We start from the raw sequence: 15,787 nt of genomic DNA, 5'->3' as shown, positions 1-15,787 counted from the left end.
TGGTTATGGATTATCTTTTTAAATGTTGTTGAACTTGATTTGCCAATTTGTCTGTGTCTTTGTGCCTATGTTTATGAAGGGTGTTGACCTAAATCCCCGCCCCCTCTCTCTCTCGCTCTCTCTCTCTCTCATCTTTCATCAGCACAAAACTGGTCTTATAAAACAATTTTAGAGATGCATTTTGCAGTTCTTTGTGGAACTTTGAGAAACATTACACTATACATAAAAGGTGGCAGATGTCACTTCAATGTCCATACTTAAAATATAAAGCAATTTGTTCCTATCTTTCTAGACTTCCCCTTAATTTCTACAACAAACATATATCCATTTTCATATATAACTCAATAAGAGGCTGAATTTGTATGTGACTTGTAATCACGGGTTTGAAGAAAAAAAATAGGCCAAGGCATTTATTTTTACTAGAGGTGGGACTGAGACCCTTAGGAACTGTTAATACTGTGACTAGACAGAAGAGCATCCTACCCTGCATGAACACCCACTACAAGCTTTTATGAATAACAAATGTACAAAGTAGCCTGTCCCTATTTACATCATAAAGTTAACATGTCAATGCTTAGCTTCTTTTCTATACAGGTGCGCACTGCTCTAATCCAAAGAAGGCCCATGAAACAATAAAACTCCAGGATAGTGTGGCCTGAAGGATACTAGCTGAACTGGGCATGCTCAGTCGCCGGGCAGATATTTTTTTCCCCCAGTGAAGTGGAAACTACAACTGCGCGTACCGAGTGAACGGGGGTGGGCGTGCCCTCGTGGAATTTAGAAGGTTCCCTCAGCCAATGGAGCCTCGCAGCCGGCTGGCAGGGCTCGCCATTGGGGGACCTGGATGCGAGCGAGTGGAGCGCCGGGGGAGGAAGCGGAGGTGCAGGTCGGAGCCGAGCCCTTTGCAGAAGCAGCTGCAGCGGTCAGGCAGCATCCAGTGGCGTGCCAGGCGGCCCAGCCCGTTGCTTTACTTTTTGCTACACCAACGTAGTCATTATGCCGAAGAGAAAGGTAAGTCCTGCCGAAAAAACTGCTCGCAGGCCCTCGAGTGTGCTCGGAGTAAACCCTCTTCGCTGCGATGGAAGCGGCAGTGCGCATAGTAACTCAGGCACTGGGCACCACTGCTGCCCGCTCCTTTTGCAGATGCCTGTTGCAGACCTCACTGGCCACCCCTCGCCCCCCCTCACTGAGCTCCGAGTGTCACTTTCCCTCCAGGGACGTGTCCTCCCCTCTCTATCAACTCTTGGTTGGAATGGTTTCCACCTCTTGCCCGCAGCAGCCAGGAAGGTGTCCATCCCCCTCGTAGGAGTTTCCTCTTGGCAAACTCCAGGTTGTTCTCGGGGTGGAGGGGAAGTAGTGTAAGGAGTCTCCCAGGCTAGGGAAATCGAAAACCACAGAAGCAGTCAGAGGAGTCAGGCGGGGTCGGGAGTGTCCCTCGGGCCGTGCCCAGGGAGTGCGCGATGCTGGCATAAGGCCGGAGAGGGAAAGCCATGTTTCCCTACGCCAGCCCTACTGCGCCGCGGACCCGTATGTACCCACTTCAGTGTCAATCACCAGCCGCGAGGGCGGGCGGAGCAGTGCGCAGCGCCTAGTCGGCGGCAAGGAAGGGGACTGATGATAAGCTCGCTGACCCTGCCAAGGTCAGGGGCTACCAAGCGGAGGCCGCTATCCCACCCACCACCACACGCTTGGCCAGGCAGGGAACCCGGGTCATTTTAGTCTCTTTTTTCCTCTCTTCGTCGCCTCTTGTGGGTTGTGTCCCCTGAGCGCAGGGACATCATGAGTTAGACGTGGGGTGGCACAGCTCTCTCAGGGTGGGGCTTCGACTTATCATTGGACCGGTAAAGGAAGGGCGGATATTTTTTACCCCTCCCTGAGAGAACCGATGTGTGAGGACTGCTTCCTAAGAAAAAAAAACCTCATCACCTGCCCAGCTTGGCCATTAAAGTTGAAACTTGATTCCTATAACACCCCAAGATTGTGTGTGGTTGCAGTATTTAAAACTAAGCTGTAAATTTTTAGAAGCTTTTGTTTTCTTATATGTCGTCCCTAAGAAATTGATAGTACCTCCAGTCCTTTTAATTGATTTTTTATTACATTTATTTATTTTGTGTATTCATGGGAGACGCTGGCACCCACGTTGCAGTAGTGGGTGGGTTGTGGGTTGTGAGAATCGACAGCAAGTTGTCTTTACTCCTTGAGCCATCTCCTGAGCCCAAGCATTTCCATTCTTTAAGAGATAATCAATCATATTAATTAGAAGGTTTTTATTAGTGCTTAATGTGACCCTGCTCTGTGACTCATACTGGGTGGAGTCTGATGTCCGTTCTCTCGTTTAACCTTATAATCACAGAACTATTTTAGACTCACTAAGCGGGGTCTCAGACGCGTTACCCACCATTTCGTTAACTATTGGTTTATAGTGGAGCCGCTGTTGATCCCAAAGGCCGTACTTGCCACCGTTGTTAACGCTCTTCATTGGGAGACAGGGTAAGAGGAAGTTAGGAAACCCAAGGCCTTGATGTTGAAGAAGCTCAGGGCATGTTAAGAGTAGGAGCACTTGAGACTCGTTGTTCAAGCTTCATGCGGTGGCAGCATTGTTTTCCCAGTGCTGTGGTACTAAATGATGTCACTGTTTGCAGCCTTTCAGCTGAGGTTACTGACGAGTTGGGACTTCTGGCAGAATCAGAGGAACTCGTTATCCAGAAGTGAGCTACAGAGGGAGTCGGGGGTTAACTCTTTTCCTGGAAATTATTAACGTGTTTGGAGGAGCAACAGATCACATGGTCCCTTTATGAAGACCGGCTCCTAGGGTGGTGGATGGAACTTTCCCCAGTGAAACCATCACTCTTTCCATCACTATCCATCTATAAAGGGAAGGAAAGAATTAAGTAGAAAGTGGCATGATGTTTTACTTCTCTGGAAGGCAGGGCCTGTGTATGGAATTAGTGAACAGTCAACTCTTCAACTAGGGGCAAACCTGTGTACACACAGCTGTGGTGGGGTCCTTCAGAACATCTGAGAGAGCCTCCTTCATTAACAGGAAGTCATTTTACTGAGATCCGGAGGCCAAGCGCCTGCCTTGGTACCTGGGCAGGGACAGAAACACACACTGCGTGGCTGTGACAGCTATCTCATCTAGTAGTCGTGCCTTAGAGCTGCCTGGTGAAGTCGTGGGAGCTCCTTGAACTCATATTAGATACCACTGTCCCCAGATGAAGCCTCTACAGCTATGCAAGAAGGGATCTGGAGGGATCTATGCATAGTCCCTAGAGTTCTGTAGAGCCAGGTAATTGTGGAAGGATTTACATACTGTACCACTGTATTTCCTTAACTAAATAACTACCTGTTCTGCTTTGTAAATTAAATTGTGGGGGGAGGGGAGCGAGAAGAAGAGGAGGGAGGGAAGGAAGGGAGGGAGGGAAGGAGGGAGGGAAAGGAGACAAGCATAGGGGCAGTAATGAAAGTCAGAGGTCCAGTTGTCAGTCTTCCCCTGTTGCTCTCCACCTTAGTTTTGGAGACAGGGTCTTTCACTTAGCCTGGAGCTCATTGATTTGGAATGACGGACTTTCTCTAGCATTAGACACCTGTCTTATATGAGCGCTGCAGATCAAATTTGAGTCCTTATGCTTGACCCACTGAGCCATCTCCCCAACCCATTAATCAGCTTCAAAAGCACCCACATCATATTTTCCTTATCATCTCTGCTCCTTGTTTCATGGAAGGGTTGTTTAATGAGCTTCCAGGTTCTGCAGAGCAAGAAGTAGTACCGATAAAGTCAGTGGAACATCTGAAGACCTAGCATTGTTTAAATATTGTAGGGACACACTGTTTGTTCTCTGGGAGTTTATATTTAATTCAGTGAGGTAATAAGATTAGCAGACAAAAAGAAGTTGACTGATTTTTGGGCTTATATAGGTTACAGAATGTGCTGTTCAGAGTAAAAAACCATAGGATAGATAAAAACACAGATTGAATTTGTGCTAGCTGGTCTTGAAAAAGTGTGGGTAGGACTCAAGGGAAAAAATCAGAATCATTTTCTGTAACCAGGCATTTGAATGCCTCTTCTTATTATATCTTAACATGATTAGTCCTCAGCTGCTTCAAGGCCACATTATCATCCATATAATTATAAGCTATTTATCAGACATTTCTTTGTAAGGTTTATATATACATATATGTGTGCATATTTATTAGTAACATTGAACCAAGTTTAAATGATTGCTGGTTTGTTTGTTTAAGCTGCACAGTACTTAACATTGTAATGTCTTTCTATGATTTAAATAAAATTGTTTTCTGTATTATATAACGGGTGGTGAGTGAGCAAAATCTCACAGACACGAGTGGTATTGGGACAATGACTGACAGTTCTAGACTGTTCCGCCCAAACATTCACAAATGTCAGCAGCAGTCATGTTGGGATTGGATGATCTATATAGAAACATTACCAGCAAGGCCTGGATTCAGTCCTGGCCTGATCAGCAAACACATTTTCATGTCCTTTTAGTGTTTCCAATTCCGTATCCCTAGAATTACTGTTTCTGTAAGGCAATATCTACAAAATAGAGATGGAATGCACAGTGGCGTCTCTTTCCATTTGAGACTCAAGAAAGAAAAGTCTGTTCTTTACTTTGTTTATCTATGTGGGAGTTCCCTGGTATGTGGGGCACTTATGTATACTACCTATCGTATCATCTGCAAATAGTGATATTTTGACTTTTTCCTTTCCAATTTGAGTCCTCTTGATCACCTTTAGTTGTCTCATTGCTCTAGCTAGAACGTCAAGTACTATATTGAATAAATATGAAGAGAGTGGAAAAAGTTTTGCCTTGTTCCTGATTTCAGTGGAACTTCTTTGAATGCCTCATTTAATTTGGTGTTTACTATAGGCTTGCTATAAATTACCTTTATTATGTTTATGTATGTCTTTTGTATCCCTGATCTCTCCAAGACTTTAATCATGTAGGGGTATTAGATTTTTCCCACAGACTTTTTCAGCATTGAATGAGATGATCTTGTGGTTTCTTCTTTCAGTTTGTTTATATGGTGAATTACACTTACTGTTTTTTTGTATGTTGAGCCATCCTTGTTGCTCTAGGATAAAGCCTACCTGATCATGGTGGGTGATCTTTCTTATATTCTTGGATTCTGTTTTTGGTTTTGTTTTCTTCTAAAGTATTTTATTGAGTATGTTTGCATCTATGCCCATAAGGAAAATTGGCCTGTAATTCTCTTTCTTTGGAGCTTTTATGTGGTTTGGGTATCAGGGTAAGTGTGGCCTCATAAAATGAATTGGGTAATGTACCTTCTGCTTTTATTTTATGGAGTAACTTGGGGAGTATTGGTGTTAACTCTCTTTGAAATTTCTGGTAGGATTCTGTGCTAAAATAGCTGATCCCTGGAATCTTTTGAGTTGGGTGACTTTTAATGACTATTTTTATTTCACTAGGGATTATAGACCTATTTACATCATTTATCTGACCTTGATTTAACTTTGGTAAATGGTACCTATCAAGAAAATTATCACTTTCTTTTAGGTTTTCCAATTTTGCGGACTATAGGTTTTTAAATTATGTCCTTATGATTCTCTGGATTTCCTCAGTGTCTGTTTTTATGTCCCCATTTTCATTTCTGATTTTATTAATTTGGGTATTCTTTTCTTTGTCTTTTAGTTAGTTTGGGGAAGGATTTGTCTATATTGGTGATTTTCTAAAAGAATCAACTGTTTCCTTGATTCTTTGTTTTGTTTCCATTTTATTGATTTCAGCCGCTGGTTTCACTATTTCTTGTCCTCTATGTCTTGTCCTCTTGGGTGTGTTTGCTTCTTTTTGTTCTAGAGCTTTCGGGTGTGCTGTTAAATTGCTACTATGAAATCTCTACATTTTTTTTTTTACATATAAACATTTAGTGCTATGAACTGCCCTTTTAGCACTGCTTTTATTGTGTCCCATAAATATGGGTATTCTGTGTGTTCATTTTCATTGAATTCTAGAAAGTCTTTAATTCCTTTCTTTATTTCTATCTTGACCCCTTATTTCATTCAGTAGAGAATTGTTCAGTTTCCATTAATTTGTAAGCTTTCAGATACTTCTGCCATTGATGATACCCAGCTTTATTCCATTGTGGTCTGATAAAATGCAGGAAGTTATTTCAGTTTTCTTGTGTCTGTTGAGACTGCTTTGTGTCTAAGTATGTGGGCTATTTTAGAGAAAATTTTATGAGGTGCTGAGAAGAAGGCATATTCTTTTGTGTTTGGGTAAAATATTCTATAAATATCTGTTAAGTCTATTTGGTCTGTTAACTCCAGTTATTTCTGGGTAGCCTGTCCATTGGTGAGAGTTGGGTTTTGAAGTTTCCCACTATCAATGTATGAAGGTTAATATGTGACTTAAGCTGTAGTATTGTTTCTTTTACAAGAGTAGGTGCCCTTATGTTTGGGGCATAAGTATTAAAATTTGAAATATCATCTTGGTGGATTTATTTCCTTTCATGAGTATGAAGTGTCTTTTCTCATTTCTTTCAATTAGTTTTGGTTTGAAATCTGTTTTGTTAGATATTTAAATGACTACTCCTGCTTGCTGCTTAGGTCTTATCTGCTTGGTATATCTTTTTCCATCCCTTTACCCTAAGGTAATGTCTATCTTTGATGTTAATGTGTGTTTCTTGTATGCAGCAGAAGGATGGACTCTGTTTTCAAATCCATTCTGTTAGTCTGTATCTTTTTATTGGAGAATTGAGACCATTGATATTGAGAGCCATTCCATGATTTTATCTTCCCTTTGCATAAAGAGCCCAGTAGGAGAATGTGTTGAAGGTAAAAATAACTAAAATGCAACCAAGTTTAGGTTCCATTCAATGACTAATGATTGTTGATTCATACTATTTTATTGTTGCTGTTGATGTGGGAGGTGTGTGTGTGTGTGTGTGTGTGTGTGTGCGCGCGCACGTGTGTGTGTCCTAGTGCGCGTGCGCACACGCACATTCCACTTTTTTGGTTGTGAGATTATTTATTTTCTGTGTTTTTATGTGTGTAGTTAGCTTCCTTACATTGGAATTTTCCTTCTAGTACCTCTGTAGGGCAAGATTTGTAGATAGATATTGCTTAAATTTGGTTTTATCGTGAACATCTTATTTTCTCCATCTATGGTGATCGCAGTTTTTCTGGTTATAGAAGACTGGGCTGGTATCTGTGGTCTCTTAGCATCCCCAGGAAATCTGTCCAGGCCTTTCTGGCTTTTACAGTCTCAATCCCAATAGAGATTGAGAAGTCAGGTGTAATTCAAATAGGTCTGCTTTTATATATTACTTATTCTTTTTTTCTTGCAGCTTTTAATATGTTTTTTTTTTGTTCTATATGTTTATTGTTTTGATTATTATGTGGCAAAGAGACTTTCTTTTGTGGTCCACTATTTGGTGTTCTGTACGCTCCTTGTATCTTTATAGACATCTCTTTCTCTGGGTTAGGAAAACTTTTTTTTATGATTTTATTGAAAATATTTTCTGAGCCATTGGACTGGATTCTTATTCTTCCTTTATTCCTAGTCTTAAGTTTGATCATTTCATCCCATCCCAGATTTCCTGGATGTTTTATGTCATGGATTTTTAAGAGTTTGTGTCTTTTAACCATCTACCCATTTCTTCTACCACATTTTCAGTGCCTGAGATTCTCTATAACATTTCTTGTATTTTCTTGGTGAAGCTTGTCTCTGGAGTTTCTGTTCGCATTCCTAAACCTTTCATTTCCAGGTTTCCTTCAGTTTGTGTTTTCTTTATTGATTCTATTTCCATTTTTAGGTCTTGAGCAGTTTTATTCACTTCCTTCAACTGTGTTTTCTTGGCTTTCTTTGAGGGATTTATTCACTTCCTCCAGTTGTTTGTGTTTTCCTCCATTTCCTCAAGACATTTATTCATTTTACATTTAAGGACCTCTATCATCTTCCTATGGTTGGTTTTAAGGTCTTGTGTGTGTGTGTGTGTGTGTGTGTGTGTATGTGTGTGTGTGTGTGTGCGCGCGCGCACACGCTTCCGTTCTGTTAGGATATTCGGGCCTGCTGTGGTAGAATGGCTGGACTCTGGTAGAGACACATCGCCCTGGCTGCTGCTGATTGTGTTCTCACACTGGTGTCTAAACATCTGAGTTTGGGATGATTATAGGTCTATGATTTGCAGGGTTCGTCTTTGGTGGAAGAGTGTTTTGTTCCCTGGTTTCTGTTTCCTCTCTGGATTTTCAGAGTGTGATGGCTGTGTGTTACTGGCCCGCCAGGCTGGTGTGTTCAGAGGGAATGCCTGCTGGCATTGGAGGCTGACGGGGGGGTCAGGAGGAGATGGAAGACTGCTGTACTGTCGCAGTGCAAGGGATGACCCTAAGGACTAGGTCTACGGGAATGAGCAGCTGCTTTGAGATTTTAAATAGTTTTGTTTTGTTTTGTTTTTGGGGTTGTTGTTGTTCTTTAGTGGAAAAGCCTACTAGCATTGGGCTTGTCAGAGGGGAGGCATAATTAACAGAAATCAAGGTTTCAAAGTGTGTCTTTCAAAAGACTGTCACTATTATAACACCAAAGATGGAAACTATAGATAGAAAAGCGGGTCAATTTGACTACATAAGGAAATAATTTACTGGTATGAAAATTATTAAAAATTAAAAATTTGTGAAAAAAAAACCCCAGGAAAATATTTGTACCGGGTAGCACTGAAAGAAGTTTGCAACCTTTAAAAGAGAGTCCCTAACTTGTCTTTATAGAGAAGATAGGTATTGTTATAGGAAAAACAGGCTCAAACACAAATATTTACTCTGGAGGCTGTTCAGCAGTAAAGACAACTGCTCATGGGGAGGACCGAGTTTGCCTCCTAGACTCTGTGTCTGGCAGCTCACAACCACCTGTAACTCCAGCACCCACTGGTGCCCTCTCCTGCCCTCTGTGGATATCTGTACTCAACATGGGCACACACCCATATACACATAGTTAAAAATAAGTTAAGTCTTTAAAAATATACATTTACTTTGTAGCCTGGCAAGGCCACCCTGCCAGGGGGAAGTGATTGCCAGAGTACATGCCCGAAGTAGTCGCTACTCTCCACATTGTGGGACCCACAAGGTGACTGTGCTACTACATCTGAGCAGAGGGTCTAAGTCCACATCATACATGGTCCTTGGTTGATGTATCAGTCTCTGTATTGTAGTGTAACTATCCTGTATTATGTGGCTAATATCCACTTATGTGTGAGTTTACACCATTCATGTCTTTCTGAGTCTGGGTTAACTCACTCAGGATGATCTTTTCTAGTTCCATTTGCCTGAAATTTCAAGATTTCCTTGTTTTTAATAAATGAATAGTATTCCATTGTGTAAATGTACCAGTGTTTCTTTATCCATTCTTCAGTTGAGGGACACCTAGGTTGTTTCCAGATTCTGGCTATGACGAATAAAGCTGCTATGAACACAGTTGAGTAAATGTCCTTGTTGTATGGTGGAGCATCTTTGCAAAACAAGTTTAATTTTAGATATAATGGTATAGAATTCAAATGTAAGATTATTCTTCACACACATTATATATATTTCTACTCTAATGTGAGGTACTGTACCCATATAACTCAATTATAATACAAGGTTTACTTCCAATAATTTGCGAGTGCTGTTGCAGGCTGTTTTGGATAACTAAGTTATACAAGTTAGTGGTTAGTTGATCAAATCATGGTCATATCAATTACTAGTCTATTTTTATCACAAGAATATACATCTTAGGTGCAACAGATAGATATGACACTATAGAAAGATAAGGTAAAATAGTTAGATAAGGTCTTCAGAAACCTCAGAGACATACAGAATATGGCATTTTAAAAGGCCAACCTGGTCTACAAAGTGAGTCCAGGACAGCCGGGACTGCATGGAGAAACACTGTCTTGAAAAACCAAAAACCAAAAACCAAAAAAATTTTTTTATTATTTTAAAGGTTCATTGACAATGAGACAGGTTAACTCCTGGCAACACTCAGCATACCCCAAAGAGAATGATGAGCATCAAAGAACCTCCTCACGGAGATGGCTTTAAATGTGGCAAAGAAGCCACTGGGCAAAATATCCTCATTCCTACCACAGATAGAATTCTGTCTAAAAAAGGGCAAGCTTGGATGCAGGCAGAGTCAACAGCCAAGACAGGATAAGCAAGTCCTCAATAGTTCCTGCCTCACAAATATTGAAGGCTGAAAATGATGCTCCAATGTTATAGAGAGTTTTGTGTGACTGTTCAGGCCGTAAACTGTCTCTGTCATCTTCTCATTTTGTAATCTGTTGACCTGTACCCCCCTCTATACTCAAGTAATCAATATTATTCCTTCTCAAGTCTCTGATCAGGTTGAAGACCAGATAGCTTAATTTTACAATTAAGCTTAGTTGTTTAGGGGCTAAGATGTTTTTAGGTCTAGATAGATGTTTTAAGTTGATAATGACGAGATATGATAGAAATTGATTTACATTCAGAATTTTAAACACACCAAGATAGGAAAGATGTTTTCTTCAAGGCTGCCAAACTCTAAGAATGTAACATTTATATAATTTCTGATTATTTCATAATTCTTCTTGCTGCAGATAGTTTATTGTATATATGTGTAATAATATAAATGTACATTTAAAAAATAAACATTTAATTTAAAAATTATTCTTAATATATATTACATATATATCTATATATGTATATTATATACATTTATATTGTGTATGTATACATGTATTAGAAATCAGAGATATGGGTATGTTCTCAATTGAGGATGTAGTTTTCTTTACATAGTGTGCCTTTAAAAAGCATGATTCCCACTGCTGAGATAGTACAGATTCCTTACACAAAGATTTCTTGAAAATGGTTTCCTTACTATAGAGTCCATTCAACTGGCGTGCACAACTCAGTGATTTTTCAGTAAATTACAGAACTGAGCAATCGTTCCCATTACCCGATTCTGCAGCTCAAAAAAAAAGGGGGGGGGGGAATAACTCCTATGATCCCTGGGCAGCTGCTTTTTCTTTTATAGTTGCCTTTTCTGATACTTCATATGAAAGAAACTGTGCAGTATTTAGTGTTATGTTTCTGATTTGTTTAATATTTTTTTAGGTTTGTACATGTGGTAACACATATCAGGACTTCACTGTTGTTTTGGATACATTGCCTTTTTGCTCATCTTTCCAAAAGCTGAAAAGCATTAAGATTGTCCCAACTGTGTCTACTATAGATAATTCTGCATATATTTGTATATAAGTCATTGCATGGATACATAATTTTTATATTTATTTTGGGAGTATTTCAGAGAGTAGAAATAAATGCTGAGTGTTTTCAAAAAATCATATCTCATGTTTTAAGAACCATCCAGGTGGTTTTCCAAGTGAAGGGAGGGTCCCTTGGTGCTTATACTTAATACTGTGGGGCATTTACTTACGGATGGATAGTCTAATGAATTTTAATTTACACCTCTATAGCCAGAGATGATGAGCATCTTTTCATATGCTGAGTGCATTGCGTGCACATGTGTGTGCACACGTGCACATGTGTACGTATGTGTATGTGTGTGTGTGTCCTGTAGTGCTGCAAATCAAAACCAGGGCCTTGTACCTGTTAGTATTCTGCTTCTGAGCAACAGTGCCTGTTTATTAATTTGGGTTGTAACTCTGATTGCTTTTTATTTCTGTGAAGGAATACCATGACCAAAAGCCACTTTGAGGCAGGGCTATTTGGTTTACAGGTCACAGCCCTTCATCAGGAGGAGCCGAGGCAGGAACTCAGGGCAGGCACTGAGGCAGGCACCACTGCTCCCTGCCTTGCTTCCCACAGCTTGCTCACCTTGCTTTTTAACTCATCCCAAGACTACCTGCCTAGAACTTGCACCACGGACAGTGGGTTGTGCTCTCTTGCATTGATCACTAATCAATACAGTACCCCACAGAGTTGCCTCTGTCTTACGCAGGCAACTTCTCATTTAAGGGTTCCTCTTCCATAGAGCCCCAGTTTGTTTCAGATTGACTGGGAAGATAAAAGAAAAGAGAGCACAGTTTGTTTGTCATCTTATTGACTTGTAAGAATTCTTTATATAGTCTAAGTGTAAGCGCTTTACCAGCTTCTTGGCCATTGGCTACCAACTCAGGTTGTGAGGCTAACGGCACACGCCTAACCTCTGTGCTGTCTTACTAACCCTGCCCTCTTACTTTTTAAAGGCTGTTATCTAGCCTCATCTATCTAAAGCAACACATTATTTGATTGATTATTTTTTTAATTAACTTTGTTTTGTAATCCTTCTAATTTTACTGAGCCATGAAATCTCTTATTTCCCATAGCACCTAAGAGATGTGCTGTATGTGTTTCCTACACAAATGGATCAATTAATTGTTTTTAAAGGAGAAAAAAATGGTTGTTTAATTATTTCAGACTTTGGGGAAGAAGTGTCTAATGTGATGCTTATATTTATTGTTTCCTGGACAAATGCTTTAGTGCAGTTTATGTAACCCTTCTTTAGCGTCTTTGTTTCTGCCATTTTCTAGGACTCGGTTTCCTCTGGGACTCAGGATAATAATATGTTCTACCTCACTGGGAATTCACCGATATGGTGAAAGTGCTTAGTACTTAGCGCGATGCTGGTACAGGCGAAATGGTCATCACTGAGGTGGTGAGAGTACTTAGTACAGTGCTGGCATGGGCAGAGGAGTCCAATATGGGCACCATTAAGATGGTGACATTTTTAATTATTAAGAGAACCTTAATAAAATAATGGGCTTCTCATTGACCCCAGGCTTCCATTTTTGGGGACAGATGCCAGCTGCAGTCAACAGGAAGCAAGCAGTACTCACCGTAGATGGCCATTTAACTGCAGGTAGAGGTGGACATGCAATAAACAAATCACAAATGTATTGTTCTAATCACAGAAGCTTAAATCTTAGATGCTTTCCTGTGGCCGATTTTGCTCACAGAGGAAAAGTTTCAAAATCTGTTTATATAATATTAAATTTGTCTTAGCAGATCAGCTAACTAACTGACTCCCCTCTATACTTCTCCCCAAAAATGCTGTTTGTTGACACTAAAGTTAAACACTATTCCACTTTCCTGCAGGGTGCAATTTGGCATTGGTGACTGAAATAAATGCCACTGAGAGCGTCTGCTTTCACAGTACCTAGTTTGTTGAAATACAATGCTGCTCTCCTGAGTAATTTAAAAATCTGTGTGAAGATAAACCAAATCACAATGTTGAATTCTTTTCCTTTTCACCAGCAACTTATTGACTGTGCATTTCACAGTCTTGGAAGAATTCAGCCAACTCCTGCTGTAGTTGCTGATGAAGGTATCTCTTGAGTCCTGTTCTCTCACATCTTACAGGCTTGCTCAGGAGCAGCCCCGTAGGTGTGCCCAAGGAAAATGCACGCTTGGCCACACATACAGCGAAGGATGCATACATTCAGAAGTAAGGAAAAAGAGAAAATGGCTTTCAGCTTCAAAATGGGTTCCAACACTTAGTATGTTAGAAGAAATTGAATTGATATCAGGAATTAACATGGGCGCAAATATTATTGTTCAGAATTAAAATTAGTAACTTTATTGAATGCCTGGCTCTACGAGACCTGAGCTGTGTGTTTTATGTTCTCTGGGCTCTGTGGTTAAGCAAAGCTGTGTCATTTGAAGGAATAGAAGAAGTGCTGTCCTGCAGTTTCATGAACAACACACATGTTTACTGTTAGTGTGACATTTCAGGGGACATTCTGTGAATCAGGTACTTTTCTTCCACATTGCTTTAGTAAACTTACTCCCCCTCATCCCCCGCCCCCAGTCAAGTCCACTCATCTTTATTTTACACACGGAAGCACCAGAAGTTGACGTTTCCCCAGGGCCTTTGGGAGCTGAAACTTCACACCTAGAGGTCTGGCTCCAGAGCCTGTGTTCTCACCCACGAAAAGGGAATGTCAGGGTTCAGTGAGATGAGGGTCGCTCCTCGGGGTCTCACAGCTAGAAAGTGAGAGGACAGACAACATTCTAACCAACGATTTCCCTTTTAACCATTATATCATCAAATTTCTCACATCCATTTGTTTCTAATAACTTCAGTTTTGAAATTTTTAAGTTAAAGTGCATAAAAATGAAATGAGAATTAAGTTATGTAAATAAGTTACTGTCCATTTGTTTGAACTTTTTAGCTTTATTATGATAAAGACTGTTGTCATCGCATGTAGTCATGGAAGGTTACCAGGCAACTTGTGATTACCTCTGCCTGTATTCTAAGTCCTGCTTCAGAGTCCAGGCCTGAGCTTATTAGGGAAGGCACATCATCACCAAACCTAGACGTTTCAGTAACTAATGGTCTATGAGTAGAGTTATACACAAGATACATGCGTGTGCACACACACACGCACATGCACACGCGTACATGCACATGTCTCTATATTTTTTCATATTCCACTATGAACTATTTAATTTTATATTTTCAAGACACATTATTTGTTCTTTACATTGCTATATGTAGTAATAGAAGTGTTCCTCTATGGCTAGCAACAGGAAAATACACTTAATTAGTATACAGTAGAGTCAGAGATTGCAGGATAAGTACCCCTGCAAAGAAACACAAACTTTATACTGAAATGTGTTTGTTTTCTATGTTTCTTTTTTTTTTTTTCCTCTTTCCTTTTGAGGTATAAGTGTACTTTTAAAAACATTTTATTTTATTTATTGTTAATGTTACTATGGGTACATGCCACAACCTGTATGTAGATGTCAGAGAACAGTTTGGTGGAGTTGGTTCTTTCTCTTTACCTTTACATGGGCTCTGATGATCAAATTCACATCTCAGGCTAGCCAGTTAAACATTTTACCCATTGAGCCATCTTACAGGCCTCAGCCCTTTGGTGCTGCTGGTGGTACTGCTGCTGCAGAGGAAGGGAGAAGGAAGAGGAGGAAGAAGAGGAGAAGGAGGATGAAGAGGAGGAGGAAGAGGAGACTCTGCAGCTTCTTATTCCTCCTCTTTTTCCTCCTCCTCTTCTTCCTCCTCATCTTTCTTCTTTGAATTCTTCTCTTTAGGCACAATTATCTAAACTCTATAGTAGTCATGAACACTAGTCCCACTTCTTATTTATGTGGAAGATAAACACACTAAAGACTTGAAGTGATCAAATGTGTTAGGAACCGCCTCTGAGTGAGCACGGCAATACCCACCTGTAGTGGCAGCACTCAGGAGGTGGGCGCAGGAGGGTACCAAGTTCAGGACCTGCTGTAGCTTCATTAAAACCACAGTTCCCCAAACAACAACAAAGCCCCCAACAAGTCCACTCATTCCCTCTCCAGGTCTGTGTGTACTCAGTAGGTACATTCTTAAAACTATATTTCAGTCTACTTTTGCTTTATTACCTCCCAGTGACACGTTTAGCCTAGTAACTCTCCCTTAGCAGTCATGTATAGATTTCACCATAGCTAGCTGACTGGTTTTTTAAAAATCAATGGGAGATTTTAACTATTCACTCTTTTCTAAAAGTTGGTTCATATCTGGGCAAAGGAGAAAATAGACTGGGCTGTCTGGTAGCATCTCTGAGAGCCCTGGTGTAAGAGTTCAAAGATTGCCGCTCTACCTGGACAAGGCTGCTCAACCTCTTTGAAGCTCTTAGTCAGCTTTAAAATGAAAATAGCAAGGCTTCTCCTGTTTGGTTAATATTATTGAAAGGCTCAAACACAATAGTGCAAACACACACTAAAACTGTTAAGTGCTATAAAATGATAGAACGGTGCTGGAGTGTGGCTCAGTCAGTAGAGTGCTTACCTAGCATGCACAAAGCC

At 40.5% G+C, this 15,787-nt stretch overlaps 1 protein-coding gene across 2 annotated transcripts in view; it reads left to right on the top strand.

The window, feature by feature from the left end:
* The first annotated feature begins 896 nt into the window (after positions 1–896).
* Hmgn3 (high mobility group nucleosomal binding domain 3) overlaps positions 897–15,787 on the top strand; it is a 34,730-nt gene continuing 19,839 nt past the window's right edge. For both annotated transcript variants that reach the window (XM_051140449.1, XM_051140447.1), the window contains exon 1: positions 897–1,011. In XM_051140449.1, coding sequence (XP_050996406.1) covers positions 997–1,011 — 15 coding nt within the window. In that variant the 5' untranslated portion in view covers positions 897–996. The remainder of the gene's footprint in view (positions 1,012–15,787) is intronic.

Source organism: Acomys russatus, chromosome 32 (assembly GCF_903995435.1).
Source record: "Acomys russatus chromosome 32, mAcoRus1.1, whole genome shotgun sequence".
NCBI classification, from domain to species: Eukaryota; Metazoa; Chordata; class Mammalia; order Rodentia; family Muridae; genus Acomys; species Acomys russatus.
The sequence above is the reverse complement of the archived record's forward strand: the minus strand, read 5'-3'. Positions and strand labels throughout refer to the sequence as shown.